At 35.6% G+C, this 15,442-nt stretch overlaps 4 protein-coding genes across 5 annotated transcripts; 1 reads left to right on the top strand and 3 right to left on the bottom strand.

Moving 5' to 3' along the window:
- Nucleotides 1-1,737: 1,737 nt before the first annotated feature.
- LOC143346610 (protein Red) lies at nt 1,738-3,881 on the bottom strand. Its single transcript, XM_076774867.1, has 2 exons — nt 3,159-3,881; nt 1,738-3,023 (listed from the first exon to the last, which is right to left on the bottom strand). Exons 1-2 carry the CDS (start codon nt 3,648-3,650, stop codon nt 1,962-1,964), a joined length of 1,554 nt encoding a protein of 517 aa, XP_076630982.1. The 5' UTR covers nt 3,651-3,881; the 3' UTR covers nt 1,738-1,961.
- Nucleotides 3,882-4,336: 455 nt separating this feature from the next.
- On the bottom strand, nt 4,337-6,787 carry LOC143349700 (N(4)-(Beta-N-acetylglucosaminyl)-L-asparaginase-like). Of its 2 annotated transcripts, none has more exons than XM_076781145.1 (6): nt 6,730-6,787; nt 5,639-5,946; nt 5,409-5,565; nt 5,105-5,330; nt 4,735-5,033; nt 4,337-4,663 (listed from the first exon to the last, which is right to left on the bottom strand). In XM_076781145.1, exons 2-6 carry the CDS (start codon nt 5,763-5,765, stop codon nt 4,402-4,404), a joined length of 1,071 nt encoding a protein of 356 aa, XP_076637260.1. In that variant the 5' UTR covers nt 5,766-5,946; nt 6,730-6,787; the 3' UTR covers nt 4,337-4,401. The 2 variants fall into 2 exon arrangements, with proteins under 2 accessions (XP_076637260.1, XP_076637250.1); XM_076781135.1 differs by lacking the exon at nt 6,730-6,787 and adding an exon at nt 6,041-6,158.
- On the top strand, nt 6,262-9,081 carry LOC143349708 (thioredoxin-related transmembrane protein 2 homolog). The gene is made up of 5 exons (XM_076781158.1): nt 6,262-7,247; nt 7,311-7,491; nt 7,561-7,747; nt 7,823-8,018; nt 8,090-9,081. Exons 1-5 carry the CDS (start codon nt 7,104-7,106, stop codon nt 8,186-8,188), a joined length of 807 nt encoding a protein of 268 aa, XP_076637273.1. The 5' UTR covers nt 6,262-7,103; the 3' UTR covers nt 8,189-9,081.
- Kz (putative ATP-dependent RNA helicase kurz) lies at nt 8,684-14,999 on the bottom strand. The gene is made up of 16 exons (XM_076781121.1): nt 14,727-14,999; nt 14,450-14,629; nt 14,098-14,379; nt 12,543-13,178; nt 12,124-12,475; nt 11,804-12,053; nt 11,555-11,741; nt 11,257-11,489; nt 10,971-11,194; nt 10,479-10,724; nt 10,030-10,219; nt 9,634-9,774; nt 9,360-9,563; nt 9,075-9,293; nt 8,913-9,010; nt 8,684-8,845 (listed from the first exon to the last, which is right to left on the bottom strand). The coding sequence occupies exons 1-16, from the start codon at nt 14,799-14,801 to the stop codon at nt 8,769-8,771; spliced, it is 3,594 nt and encodes a 1,197-aa protein (XP_076637236.1). The 5' UTR covers nt 14,802-14,999; the 3' UTR covers nt 8,684-8,768.
- Between the last annotated feature and the right edge of the window lie 443 nt (nt 15,000-15,442).

The raw sequence follows: 15,442 nt of genomic DNA, 5'->3' as shown, positions 1-15,442 counted from the left end.
TGATCGACTGAATCGTGCTAAAACGTAGTACGTTTATATAAGCTGGCTGTATCACGCACGAGGGTCAAGAACTTCGCTGAAGTTACGCGTCGAATCTTGGAGCGCTTCCTCCTTATCTTTGGATCCGTCGATTTTATCATTGAATGGCACGCGCGTTCCACTGTGTACTTACCCTGCGTAATTCACGGAAATTTCGTCAAGCAGCAATAATCTGACGGAGCATTATTGCATGATATGCATACCGCGATAAGGATATCGATAACTTGAATGTCAAATTAAATACTTCGTTTTAGGCTTTAAAGTAAATAGGCTGACGCCGGTGAGTAGTGATATCGCATACAACTAAACAAAATAATAAAAAACAACGCTCGCTACTAAAACTTTAAACAATAAAAATATAAATTTAAAATGGAGTTGATATTTTTAGAAGTTGTAAAACATTAGAAACGGAGTCACAAAAGTATTCGAACGCTTATAGATTAAATGAGTAAACGAAGTCCATAATATTTGTAGAAGTTGTAAAACATTGGAAACGGGATCAGAAAAGTATTCGAAAACGAAATTGAAAGGATTTACTATGAATAATATGTAGAGGAATAGAAAACCTTATCCATTTGTATTTTTATATATGTTTATTGTTTTCGAAGATATACAATTATTTTCTTAGCCATTCTCAGTAATATTTAAATTATAGAATATAAAAAAAAATAGAAATTAATACTACATTATGCAATTGAGGTCTAAGAAAATATAACTAATAATGCCTTTTTTTTTATACAAAAAAATTTGCTTTTTATCAAACTATTTATGTTTGAAGTACATATTAATTTAATTACTAGTTTCATTATATTCGGAGTCGGTTTTACACAACAATGTACTGCAGGAAGGAAATAAAGATAAATTCAAAATATTTGAGTAAATTACATTGTTGTGCATATCTCGTTCGATATATATATCTTCAAACTTTAGTCTCATTTAGTTTTATTTTATATAATTTCAGTTATTATATGTTTTAAAAACATTCTAAAACATTGTAGTAGCAATATTCTGTAATGTTCTATACTGCATGTGATCGGTAGTGATTATATGTATTATATATTTCTATAGATGATAATTTAGATTTTTGATAGGTGAGTAGTATATTATAGTTTTTATATTAAATTAAAAATTGCTAACACGCTACAAAACAATTATACCATTGGCAACCTTACTTCTTAACAAAGCAATTGAAATGTAATATCTGAAGCACTTAGGTTTTCTATAGTTGATAACAAAGGTTTCCTATATATTGATAGCCTACTTGACCAGCTGGAGCATATACATATTTAGCATCTGCTGTAATAGAAACTAATAACATGTTCCAACAACAGATTGCAAGACAATTATGTTGTTGACAACTTTGCCTCTTAACAATAAAGAGAAGTGTTCAAATGATAAGAGAACTATGGTGGATAATTCCTAAGAAACACGCGCAACGGATGTATATGATTTTCGGAATCACTGTTTTGCTTCTACTAACTAATTATCGCGCAATATGTAAGATATAACCAGTACGAACGAGTTTGAATTAAAGATTCCCCCCTATCAATCAGTCTTAGGTCACTGATAAGTTGTTTACCCGACCAGTTTGAAACTGGTTAAAGTTGGTTTTAGGTCGTGAACATGAAGATCTTTGGCCGAGTTAAATAAAGAAAAAATATTATGCAAGAGTGTATCGCAAAACATTAGCAACACAGTTTTAGAGAGAGAAATATAGGGTAAACTATTTTAAAAATAATGTACAGTCTTTATTACATTACCGATTTACATACAAGGAGAATATGGACGAGTTAATTACATACTACTACATATATACCTACATAGAATTATTTTGTTAAAATATACATACATCGTATACATTCATTTAATTATTTTGATAAAGATAGAATTGCAAATATGTATATGAACAGCGACTCGATCGTTCAATATCTAGGTACTTTGAATTCCGATGCGCCGTCCAACACAGTCGAAGGTTTCCTCTTGTTCATAATATTTTGTATCTTTTGCCATTCTCTGTCCAACTCTGCTTTCTCATTCTTCTCCTTGTTATATTTCCTCGTTCTTCTTCCGTCGGCCATCTTTACTCCATACTGGAATGCTGCTTTCGGCAGAGCCTCCTTATTGTTCATATACTCGCTATATTCCTCAGGGGTGTCGAAGTCCCACCTACCGATAGGACCCTTTTTATTACCGAGGTCCATTTTAGTATAATCTACTTCGTCATCCGAATCGTCTATGGCATCTTGCATCTCGTCCAAACCCGGATAACATTCTGCGTAGCCTTCTGGCTCCGCGGCCAATTTATTAAGAAGCGCTCCTTTCTTAGGTGCATTGGTGTCTAAATTGGAGGGTACGACACTTGGTAACTGTGGAGCATTCGCTTTATCATCCGTGTCCAGGCTACTCTCGGGTTTGTCGAAGTAAGAACCTTTCTTTTTCTCTCTAGACTGAATCAAGTCCTTCTTACCAATTGTGGGAACGTAGTCGCCGATATCACCATAAATGCTCTCGTCCTGAGGTCTTGGCGCTATGTCCATGTCATTCATATCGTCGGGCCTCGATCGTCCGTCTTTATTTTTCTTTCCTTTCTTCCCGTGACGATTACCTTGCCGTAGATACGACAAGATTTGTGCCAATTTGTTTATGACAATATCGTTTGTCGTCAGAGTAGGCGTGTTGTCTATCGTGGGAACGTCAGCTTTGCTCCTAATCAAAGTAGTCGGTATATCTACGTCCGCATTTTCGTCGTCCAATTCTATTACGTAAGCCATGCGGCCAGGTGTGAATAACTCGTTTCTCTCGATAGTCTTGGATTTCATAATCATAACAGTTTTGTACACGTTTCGTCCCATCTTGGTTTTGAATTGCATCTCATCATCTTTCTTTTCAGTTTCCTTTTTGTCTTTCACCTTATCTTTTGGCTTCACTAACTTCTCCATTTCCTGCTCCTGCTCGTGCTCCTTTGCCTCGATTTCACTGCGTACCTATAGAAATGAACTCGTTTGTTTAGTCTGTATTAGTGTTTCTAAAATGAACTTTGACTCCAAAGCTTTAAAAAGAGCTTTAAAAAGAGACAATCAGGATTACTAATTATTTATTATTTTTTTTCAGATCCATACCTTCTGAAGAAGAGCATAATCTAATCCTTTGACTAAGTGAGTATGTTCCATGTCACCACCTAAGAATTTTGACTGTTGAATCATTTGTCTCCTGCGTTCGGCTGCATCCATTCCTGATTTCAAATCTGGTGCAACGGCTCTGTATGCACTGGCACTGTTCATTGGATCTTCTGCTTGGTAATCTTGATTTGTGCCGTCTCTACGTTCCCTAGCTCTATCTCTGTACTTTTCTGCCAATTCTGCCATTTTATCTTCTTCCTGTTTCTTTAGTTTAGCATAGAAGCTTTTCTTCTTCCTTCGCAGCTCTGCTCGACTACCTCCACTAACATTAGGTGTTTGTGCAGTCTTTGCACTAGCATCTCGAGCAGTGCCAGGTATGGATGCTGGTGTAGCTGATGGAACCGATGCTCTCGGTGTCATTAAGAGTTTCCGAAAGTCATCGTTCGTTAAACGAACGGACATTCCCATATCCTCCTCCGTTGTCTCTGGCATTTTTGTTTTTGTAGTTTGTTCCTTTTAAAGATTGAGGTTAATTTGTTAAAATAAATGAAACTCCTGGTGGAATAAACACCAAGAGTTGTTACGAAACGCCAGATTAATGTATATACACTACATGCGGTTAATGTTGTAAAATACACAATATTTGCGTAAGAAAAATTGATGTGTCACTCGTTTATTTCATATCGATATTGCTAAATAAAAGAAATCCATCAATACTGTCAACAAAACATTATGGGGATTTTCCCCTAGGATTTTTCGTGATGGTGCTACGGCGTCGGCGCTTCGGTCGCGCTGGTTTTAGGGAGCAAAAGGCATAATGAAACAAAATTTCTAAATTTTTTTTACGGAAATACACATTTTAAAACCTCTTGATCAGGGTTTCTTCCATCAGGAAGGAAATGTAAAAAATCGTTATTTTATCGTAACATTGCGTGGCAGCGTAGATTGCAATATTTAAATTAATACAATGAAAACTTCGTAGTAATCTCATTATGTTCTTCCATTTAAATTTTAAAATATTTGTCAACTCTTCTTAGTTCGAGACCGGCTTTTTTCTAATTTTTAAAGAATAAGAACTTCACCTTAATTACGTGTAAATACACTTAAAAAAAGTATCATATAAATACTAATATAATTAAATAAAACAAATTTCGTTCTCGAATACTTGTGTAGTTTTATTAGAATAATCAATTTTTACATAATAGTACATTACAATGAAATGAACAGAATTAGACAGGCATTATCAATTATTTTCAATTCTGACAACGTGATATCCAGCATCTATGCAGTCCACATAATTCATTACTGGTTTTCCTAATTGAGGGTTGGCAATGAAATGTGCAAATCGAGTAATGCCATTGCAAGCAGCCCCGTATTGTCCCTCCTTGTTTAATGCAATCACTGCACCGGTAAAGGTTGGATAATGTTCAGCAATTCTGCGAATCGCTGTTGTTGCAGCTGCAGTTGGACTAGCGCCGCGACGCATCTCTTCCACAGCCAAGAAACTTAAAGAATAGTTACGGTTTAAAACTCTCTAAAAGATCTGTTTTATTAATTAAATGAGTTTCTTCTTTACCTGGGTAAAAAGCGCATCATAATATCACCTTCGCCGGTACCGGCAGCTGCACCGACCTGTTGATCGGCGTATGCACCTGCGCCCGCAATCGGGGAATCTCCGATGCGGCCAGGAATTTTATTTCTTGCACCATTTGTTGACGTACCAGCTGCTATATGACCGTTAGAATCTATAGCAATTACACCAATCGTGTCGTGGTTTTCCTCGTTCACAAACGATTCGTGCTCCTCAATATCGTTTTCCATTGTACCCATCGAACGATACGGACCACAACTCGTTCTCGGATCTGGTGCAACGTTCTGGTACAAGCATAATAATAAATGTGGGTCTGATGGAGAATAGTGTGTTAATTCTGTTAAAAATGTTTTACCTTCCAAAAGTTGGGCTGACAGTTATTGCTTCTCCAATCTATCCACATTTTCTTGGATTCTTCTGTTTGTAAAGATTCTTCTTTAAATCCCATCTCCACAGCAAACTTTGCAGCCAACTCTCCACCTAACAAGGAATGTTTTGTGTTTTGGAGAACCTTGCGAGCAACAGAAATTGCATTCCTTACATTTCTTAGGAGACCTACACCACCTACATCCATTGTGACTCTGTTACCAACAAAATTTATTTAATTTACAGACTTTTATTTTAAAATTAGTACATCTGCGAATAAATGATTGCTGTACCCATCCATGATTAAGGCATCCAATGTGGTCTCTCCAGACTCATCTGGGCTACCTCCATATCCCACAGTTTTCCTGCATCTTTGCTGTTCACAAAGGCTGCAACTTTCTTCTATTGCATCCAAAGCACTCCTCTTTTCATTGTATAGAACATCCCATGCTGAAAAGAAATTCAAGTCCTTCATTTTAGTACAATGTTATGTTTCATAAATTATATTACTATAAAGTACCACCTTTTTGAGTTGCATCATGATAATCCCAGGTAATGACTACTAGAGGAATGCTGTTATTGGAAAGCATTCCTTTGCAAGTTACTAAATAGATACTTGCAAACAAATAGATTGCTATTATGGACTTCATGTTTAAAGCTTTGCTTCAAGACTACTGATTGATATTGAGGATTCATGAAGTAGATGATCTTTGTTCGCAAACAAAGTGGGGATATATCTTTAGTCTATGGGTAATACTGTTTTAATATTGCATTTCTTATTAACACAGACATCCGATAATCTATAGACGTCAATGAACTGCCAATCAGTCTCTGCAATTGTATCATATTGGTTATGATAATAACTGCATCATTTTCTTTATAATTTCATTATTAAGACATTTTCATTAGGTAACAAATATAATACCATATAATTAATCAAGGACGCTGATAAAAATAAATATTTCGATGAAATCAAATTTGGTTTCAATGTTAATATTATCTTATCTAGCTCATGGAAAAGTTCAACGCGATAACGACTACAATAAATATATCTAATCAACTGAAAACGCAATCTTATCAACGGTGCATTTACCGGCTGTGAGTTTTAATTTGCTCATATACAAAAATTTACCGTGTAAAGTTAAAAATAAGCGTCCTAAATTATCAACAAACCAGTATATAAATACTTATGATATACAATGAGCCATAGCCAAAATCATACACCATAGATATTGGTGAATAGTATCTTTTGCTATTAATCGTAGAGTTTTGCAATTAAAGTTTATAATAAAGTATTGGCGTTGATACAAAAAGATCTACTATACAACCGAATATTGTATACATATTATTCTGTTTTGCATGTATGAAGTATTTAAACGCTTCAATTTCAATATTCAATATAGCAACGAAATAAGAGTGGGGGAATTAGATTTATGTTGAGTTTGATAACCTTTCCTCTAAGACCGGTGCGGAAATCTAAGTCATGTTTGTCAATTATGTCATTGAATGCTCATAGGGTATTCAACACGCGTACTGTCAGTCCGACCGAGAGCTTATAAACACCTACGCAATTCAATGCATTAAATGTCATAATTTATCAACCAATGAGGTTACCGAATTATTTTGACCGCTGACGATTGCTTAGCTTCTTAAAATTTTGTCTCGTTTTGACACAACTTTGTCATTACTTTGCGTAGCATTTAAACGAAGAAAACATTGATCGGATACAACAATTTGGATGGCGATTTTGAATTTTCGACTAAACATGAAAGAGTTCTTTGAGACAAGCAATTTGTAATCGATGTAGAAGAGCTTCGTCCGTCTTTGTCGCAAAATAAATAAGACATTACATTTCTGTAAGCTCTAAGAAATATTTTGGAAGTCGCGTTAAATAAATTTCATCGATAGTTTCCTCGTTGTGAGAGAATCATACGATCGGAACTCGTACTTCGTTGCGATCGTAACCTGTACGCATTTCTTTCTTAAAAATGCCATTTAAAAAGGACTTGCAGCTTCTGTTGAAGCCTTATTATTTGATAAACATTATGCTCAGCGTATCGTACATCATTTCGAAACGTGTACCATTTGTTTGTCATTACGTGTTTGCACAATCCGAGTGTGAACTTGATGGGGTAAGTCTTAAACAGAGTTCCAACGCTTATGCAACTATACGATAATTATTTTCTTTATTTTAGAGGGAGACGGAGATCCTATTTTTTCTTATGATAGTTATAATGATAAGGTCACGAAAAACTGGAAGTGTCACTATGATAAACTACTTGTCATCCAGTTTCGTTTATACCAAAGTTGCTAATCTAATTCTGTGGTTTTACGCGGACGTTCGTATGGGAATATTGTTTGCCATTGTATTCATTTGTATGTGTTTATACCTCAACAATCTTTTATATAATACACAAAGTTTGAGTTGTAATTTTCTAATTACAGTATGTGGTCTGGTAATCCCTGAACCAACATATCAAGGCCCAGAGAATGTAATTTACTTGCGTGGAGCAAATGATTTGCAGGTGGAACTGCAACGCAACACAAGAGTTGTTTGGCTAGTTGCATTCTATACAGCATGGAATCCAGCTTGTGTTAATTTTGCACCGATATTTTTTGAGCTTTCTGCAGAGTTAGTTACATTCATTTCACGCATCATATATAATCATATATTCTCCAAAGATAATACTATGTACAAAATTTTTAGGTATGCTTTAGAAAATTTAAAATTTGGGAAAATAGACATTGGAAGATATCCGGATGCTGGGGTGAAGTATCATATTAGCGATGCCAGCACTAGCAAGCAGCTTCCTAGCTTAATTCTATTTAAGGAAGGTAAAGAGGTAGAAAGGCGTCCTTACGCAGACCATAAAGGCAAACTGGTTAAATTTCTTTTTTCATTGGTACGTACAAAGCAGTTCTTTTTATATTTAGGTTGTTTTACATACATTAAAAGGAACCTATTACTTTGTAGGATAATATAAAAGCGGCATTTGATCTTAACAATATTTATAAAGATTGTAAAAAGTGTCTTCTCAAGAAGAAAGAGAGAAAAACAGTGAAAGCAGAATAATGTAATATATGTTTCTGAGCATTTGTTAAAATGTTACCAATTCCATAGCATTATCACCAACTTCGATCGAAGGATGACTTCTACTATGTAGAACAGACATTTAGTGTACGTACAGTCAGTGTCTCGCGCAAATTTTTATTTATAGCGAAATACTAATCTTTGTAAATATTTCATTGTACCTTTTATCATCACACGCGTCTCATGCACCACTGTGTTCTATTAGTAAGATCTGATCTTGGTATTAGGATAAAACAATGATTTATTGAAAGGTAGATATTGTTACAAACAATATTGATGTTGAATGACATGCAAGTGCCACACGTTGAGTATCATTTACACACATAAAAGGTTTTGCATTATTATATATTTATTCAAAGCAAAATGTAGCTTCTAGTTACATTACATATACTTCGTATTCAACGTTGCAGTTTTAATTAAATAAACGATCATTGAAGTATACGCTTTTGTAAGGTTTTCATGTACACAACGCGTATCAAATTAAATTTTCGTATATTACAAATTCAAGATATACAATGTACAAATACATAGTTGTAAATGCATAATTTAGACAGATGATTTATTATACAGGTGGCCAAATGATCATGACTTGTCCATGAGCCGATTCTGGCAACCATTTTTGATAGGCTGACAGAAGAACTGAAATTCGTAATAATGTTTTTAAAATTGTTCTAGCGAAATATCTACACATAAAAATCAAACTTACAACTTTGATCTGCCTTCCAAGTTTCTAATAACTTTTCTTTTGACATGATTGCACGAGACATTAAGAGCTGAGTCATTTCGTGTGTTCGTGGTATTAATCTGAAAACATATTATTTAAATCGAGTTCCTCTTCTTATTTATGACAAATTTTTAAGAATCTTACTTGGCCCATGCCTTGTTAATACTTTGTGGCGTGGATAAGAGCGAAGGCACGAATCGTTTTAATTTTGGACAAACTTTGCCTTCTAGAAAGAAACATGCAAACCACTTTACTCCTTCCACGGAGAGAGGATGTTCCATGTTCATTGTTGGTAACTTCCATCCACCTCTTCCTACCGTTCCTGTTATGTAACACATAACTTTTCCCGTCTCTTCGTCATACCTATATAAATGCGTACGATATAAGTAATTCTTGAAAATAACGAAAATTTATAACTGTATAGCAAACCTCGGTGGTGGATCGGTCAAAGGTTCTCCAAGCTGACACAATGACGGAGTAAATTTAGGTAGCCATTCTGGTTCTATGACTGTGACGCCACGCATGTACATCTTATTCGTCTCGTACACTTCTTGATAAACCACCCATTCAGGACACGACTTCCGGAGAACGCACGACGAATGCATGAATACTGGATCTTCCATATCCAAGGTTCTAAACAAGTACGTTTAATTTGATATACGGACAATATTATGATTGGTAGTGTACAAGTTTTGAACCCTACTTGTAAGCATATTTCCATTTATTCTTATCTTGATCTTCGCCAACTTCGTCTGGCATTACTTTTTTTGCAATCTGATCGGCCATTCCAGCGAGAACTATTTGTCTCAGCAGTTTGGCTTCGGTATCGTTTGGTGGTTTCATCCTAAATTATATACAGGATGTTCGGTAACTGATGGCACAAGCGAAAAGGGGGTGATTCTATATGAAAAAATAAGTCTAAAATATAGAATAACGATTTTCTCGAAAATAAAGCCTCACATGAAAAATTTTTATTCTATATTTTAAACTTATTTTTTTCATGTAGAATCGCCCCCGTTTCGCTTGTACCACCAGATACCGAACACCATGTATAAGATTAGAAAAATAGTTTTTGGACGTAGAAGTATGGAATACGTACTGTGGATCTATAGTGAGATTTAAATCCTGTACGTTTAGATTAATTTCATTTGTCAGCTGCTGTCGTAGTTTCCTAATTTCTACGATAGCTTTATGCCGTAAGCCATGATTTTCGCAGAACGAAAGAAGCTTCCCTTTAGTCCCTGCATATTCTGCGGCTCCCACAGCTCTTATCAAGACCATTGGATCACCTTTATGAACAGTGTACATGTACATACATACTTTTAGCTTGACCACTTTAAATATCTCTATTGCTGTTGATGATAATGAAGAAATGTTAGGGGAAGAAAATATTTTGTTGGAGAGGATACTTCATATTAAGGACATTTCTTCGTCATTGTTAACAACAATGGTGATGTTTAAGATGATCGAGTATACATGTTGTGTACATATATATTACTTAATGGTATTCGTTAAAACGTTTATTAACGGAGCATTCGATCAATCTACCGAGAAGTAAACTGTTGCAAGTTCCGGCCCAGTGCCGTCTCATTTGTGACCATTTGCTTTTGAAAGCTCCATCCGACTCGTATGCTTCCACCAGCACTTCCTGAACAGAAAGTGCAGCAACCATGCAGATAGTGTATTGCAAGAGGTTATGCTGATGAGAAAGAGCCAACATCTTTCCGAAACGAGGAGCAACCGGAAACGCAGCAATACTGCGACCAAGTGGCGTAATTTTAGCACTATATGAACCTGCAAGGTGACGAATTGTACACCGTATTTGTTAAAACATATAACCTAACCTAACCACGAGGATGCTAGGATACATTACTATAAGGAATTATAAATGTAGAGATAGAGATAGAACATAATAAGTTGAATAGATATCGTCAAGGCGATAAAGCGTTAATAATTGAAAATTTGTTGTTTAGTTTCTTTAGTAAGACTAATCCAGAAAATCTGAAATTTATATTAAATATCAACAACGACCGGTTGTACCTTCTTTGCCGGGCGAAGGCTGATGCAAAGCACCAAGAATTAATAATCGTTTTTCAGCCATTTGCAATTGTACAATGTCCGGTGGCGTTGGGAATGGGAAATTCACAACTTTATCAATGTTCATTACTTTCATTTGTAGGACTAAATCGTCCACAGGTTTCCTCTGAATTTCCGACTGACTGAACTGTTCAAATTGGTCATTGAATACTGCCGACGAGTACAGTCTAGAAGTAACATTTGTTAACTTACTTTCCACATACGTGAGATTATATGCATCGATAAATACCTGTAGGTATGTCCAGGACCAGTTCTACCAGCTCTACCTGCACGCTGATTAGCGGACGCTTTGCTAGTATAACAGACTTTATACGTACTGACACCTGTTACTTTATCGTACATTCTTGTTTTACATCGTCCGCTGTCTATCACGTACTTTATATTGGGTATTGTTAGAGAAGTTTCGGCTACATTTGTAGATACTACGCATAACCGACAATCTTCTGGCGGTGATTCGAACACCTGAAAATGGGCGTATTTCAATAACCCGTTCCATCACGCGTGTTTACTCATAATTTCTTCCTTACCCTCGCTTGTTTGTAACTTGGCAATAGAGAATAAAGCGGTAAAACGAACAATGATTGTGCATTTGCGCAATCCTTTAAGTCAATTACATCATCGTCTTCATCCTCGTCTTCGTCTAATTGTATTTCTTCGTCGTCTTCCGCTTCGACTAAATCCTCGTGCGTGTCGTCAGCAGGAATCACAGAGTAGCTACGCGTTGAAGATATTTTATAAACATTTTTTATGTAATTTGTGCAGATACTTCTACATACTCGTCTAGATTAATGTTTGGCAATCGAATTTCTTTCTTCTTTCGTAGTTTGTTGCAACGTATAGCGTTCTCAGAACGAAAATCATCCTCGGAGTCATCGTTGTCACTCTTATCCGGAGTTTCTTCTTTTTCTTTCTCTTCGATGTCCGCGTTTACCTGCGATTTCTGTGGCTTCTTACGAGTTTCTTTTTTGCTCTTCATAGGAAATGCTTTGCGTAATTTTCGTACCACAAAATTCACTTCCCTTTGCCCTGAATTTTCATTAATAATAAGCTTTTGAACATACCAAAAAAAAAAAAAGAAATATACGATTGGCTATACCTGTTAGAAATATTAAGATACCACCATCTGGGAGACGAGTGTGAATCTTTACTGCTTTTCGCAAAGCATCAGCAACATAGTTGGTGTTTGTTTTTCGATTGAAATGTATCGTAACTGGAAACTGCCTCGATTCCACTGTTAATACCGGCGGTTTCACTTTAAACAATTTTCTATTCTCTACAAATTCTTCTACCCTCAAGGTAGCCGACATAATTACAAGTTTCAGAGGATTGTTCTTCTTGTTACGCAGTGGTACTATCCGCGATAATAAACCGATTAAAATATCCGTGTATACGCTTCGTTCGTGGGCCTCGTCCAGAATTATTATCGAGTATTTTGTGAGCAAAAAGTCCTGAAAATTGTTTAAGATTAGGTTTGAATTTTAGGTTTTCATTCGATTCGCATAAATAGCTACGTACACTCTGTATCTCTTTTAGTAGAACACCATCGGTCATGAATTTGATTTTTGTCTCTGACGTTACGTTTCCCTCAAAACGAATCAAATAGGAAACTTCTTTTTCCGTGAGATTCATCTCTTCTGCTACGCGTTTGCTCATCGACATAGCAGCCACTCTCCTAGGTTCTGTTACGCCAATTAATTTGTTTTGAGCATAGCCAGCTTCGTACAGAAATTGTGGTACCTGGGTAGTTTTACCACTTCCCGTTTCACCAGTGATTATTACAACAGGATTCTCGTTGATCGCCTCTACGATAACTTGTTCCTCCGCTACCACCGGTAACTTTAATCTAGCTGCTTGAATCTCTGGCTTCCTCTGCAAAGCTACAAAGACAGCAGGTTTTTTATTTTCCGGCTTTTGCAATTTTGAAGAGTCCTTGTTCAAGGTAGCAACAGGCGGCTTTTCTTTCTCTTGAACATTATTCTCTGTCACAATATTATTATCCGAAGAAGACTGTTTTTCTTTCTCGCAAGAATGTTCTTTCGTACTTTCTTCAACATCTTCAGTCTGGCCATGACTTTCATTCTCTGAAGCATTCTCTTCCTGCTCAGATTCATTATCCTCGACGTTTAATTCCGACTCGCTGTGACTTGATTCCTAAAATATCTTTATATCATACCTTGTTACATCTTGAACACACATACTGTAGGAAGCTGGTAACTTGTGGAAGGTTTTCATTTGCTCTATCTATCCCCATCATTGATCACTCGTTTCTACATCTTGAGGTCTCGGTGATACACCGAAAATACAGTATAGTAAACGAACGGGGATTCTAGATCACAACAATCGTGCCTTGCATTCCTGTGCCGCGCAAACTTACCAGCTCTCTACAGTACTACTTGGTGTGTCAAAAAAAGACGTAAGTCCAGGTAAATATAAAACACACATGTATTCAGAGTGTTCGTTTATGAATACCCAAGAAGTTACAAAAAATTTCAATAAAAGAAATTTACACGATCAGTCACAAAGCGTACCGTAAATTATTTTCTTTTATTTGTGATCTATCTGAGTTATGAAAGACATCTTAATTTTTTTACATGAATATACATATTTCTGTTGCATATTTAATTAGTTGGAGTTTATTTTCAATCAAAATATCCTGTTAAAAATTGTTATTATGCGAAATAATCTGTATCTGCTGTATATAGGTTTTTCAGGCTTTAGTAAAAGTGATTAGGGAGGTACAGTTTAGCATACACTTATATTTATAATTACAAAATATGTAAAATAAAACACGCGATCAGGAATTTACTTGTTTCAACAAACGTCCATCGCATCGAAATATTCTATCGGAATATGAGTGAAAAATTACATCATTTCATTTAAAAAGGTAAGTTTGACCTTTATATCATTTCTATGCTTCTACTTATAACAAAATTATTGATATTAGATCACAGGTCCCTTGAAATTGAGCAACTTTAGCCTTGCACTTTTTTTTCTATCATAAAAGGGCAAGTTATTTCAATGACTTATTTTAAATGCCCCACTTAAAATTTTACCATTACCATCAACTCACTTCAAATCCAACAATGTTTGGATCAGAGCAAACATCGCTCTTTCTGATATCTGCTAAAATGGCTAGTCTCCTTTTCTTTCCTTTAATAGCATTTATAACTACTTCTGTGTCATCATTTTCATTGTCATTGACAATTTTGTCATTGTATTCCTTTGTAGGTAATTCTGCTTCTCTAAAATGCCGTTTTAAGCCTTTGGTTTGCACAGCTGTTAAAGATACATACTGTTTCAACTCTTGTTGCGGTGCTTGTACTTTTGCCAATTCTTCTAAAAGTGTGGCCCTCTGTATGCAAGTAAAATGCGTATGAAATTGTCTGTAAAAAAAGCAAAATTCTGCATATTCTGTAACTTACATGCAACTTCTTTTGTTTCTTTTCCACAACTTTTTCCAATTCCTTTCTACGTTTTTTCGATAACAATCGAGTTACAGTTACTTTCTGAACTTTATTCTTTGTTTTCCTCTTTTTGCTAGGAAGAACTAAGGGGTTACAGTTGTCATAATTATCTGCATGATGTTTGATGTCTAAAGCAATCTGTGCAAGAGAATTTATTTATTAATTGGACGATCAATTTTGAACAAAACTATTAAATATATTCGTGATAACGTTTTACGTATTTTTATAGAAATACCTCTTTAGTTCCAGAGTTATCAATTTCAACTTCTACAACATTTCTCGATTTCAAATTGTATCTTTTTTTCCCCATTTTATTTTGTTTCAAATATAAGGTATGAAACCAACGTATCCTCTCTGACTTTCTTTTTTATATAATTTGAATGTTTAAAACAACTAATAACTTTCATATTTTGACACATGCAATTTTGTATTTACATAGGTTATGTTTATATCATCAAACATGTGCTCTAAGCCATGATTTAAAAGAGACATCTAACATTGCTTTTGGGTAATTCATCATGGCTAAAGGCAAACTGACACATGTTATCTTTCTTGATTCTCTGAAGCTACCCGAAGTAATTTTGGATTACCTCGTGGGAGTCGAGAGAGCCGCCCCAGTTTGTCGTGGAATAGTTCGTTATTTTTAACGATAGATGGCGCTTATTTTTCGACCTCAAACCCCCTGGTGCTAAAACGCCCAAGTTTGTCGTGGAATAGTTCATCATTTTCAACGATAGATGGCGCTTATTTCTCGACCCAAACCCTCTGGTGCTAAAACGCCCAAGTTTGTCGTGGAATAGTTCGTTATTTTCCACGATAGATGGCGCCTATTTTTCGACCTCAAACCCTCTGGTGCTAAAACGCCCAAGTTTGTCGTGGAATAATTCACCTTCTTGCACACTAGATGGTGCTCCAATTATTTTCGATCGAATTATAACTGTAATTTATTTA

This window comes from Colletes latitarsis, chromosome 2 (assembly GCF_051014445.1).
Source record: "Colletes latitarsis isolate SP2378_abdomen chromosome 2, iyColLati1, whole genome shotgun sequence".
Taxonomy (NCBI): domain Eukaryota; kingdom Metazoa; phylum Arthropoda; class Insecta; order Hymenoptera; family Colletidae; genus Colletes; species Colletes latitarsis.
This window is presented reverse-complemented; position numbering and strand designations above follow the sequence as displayed.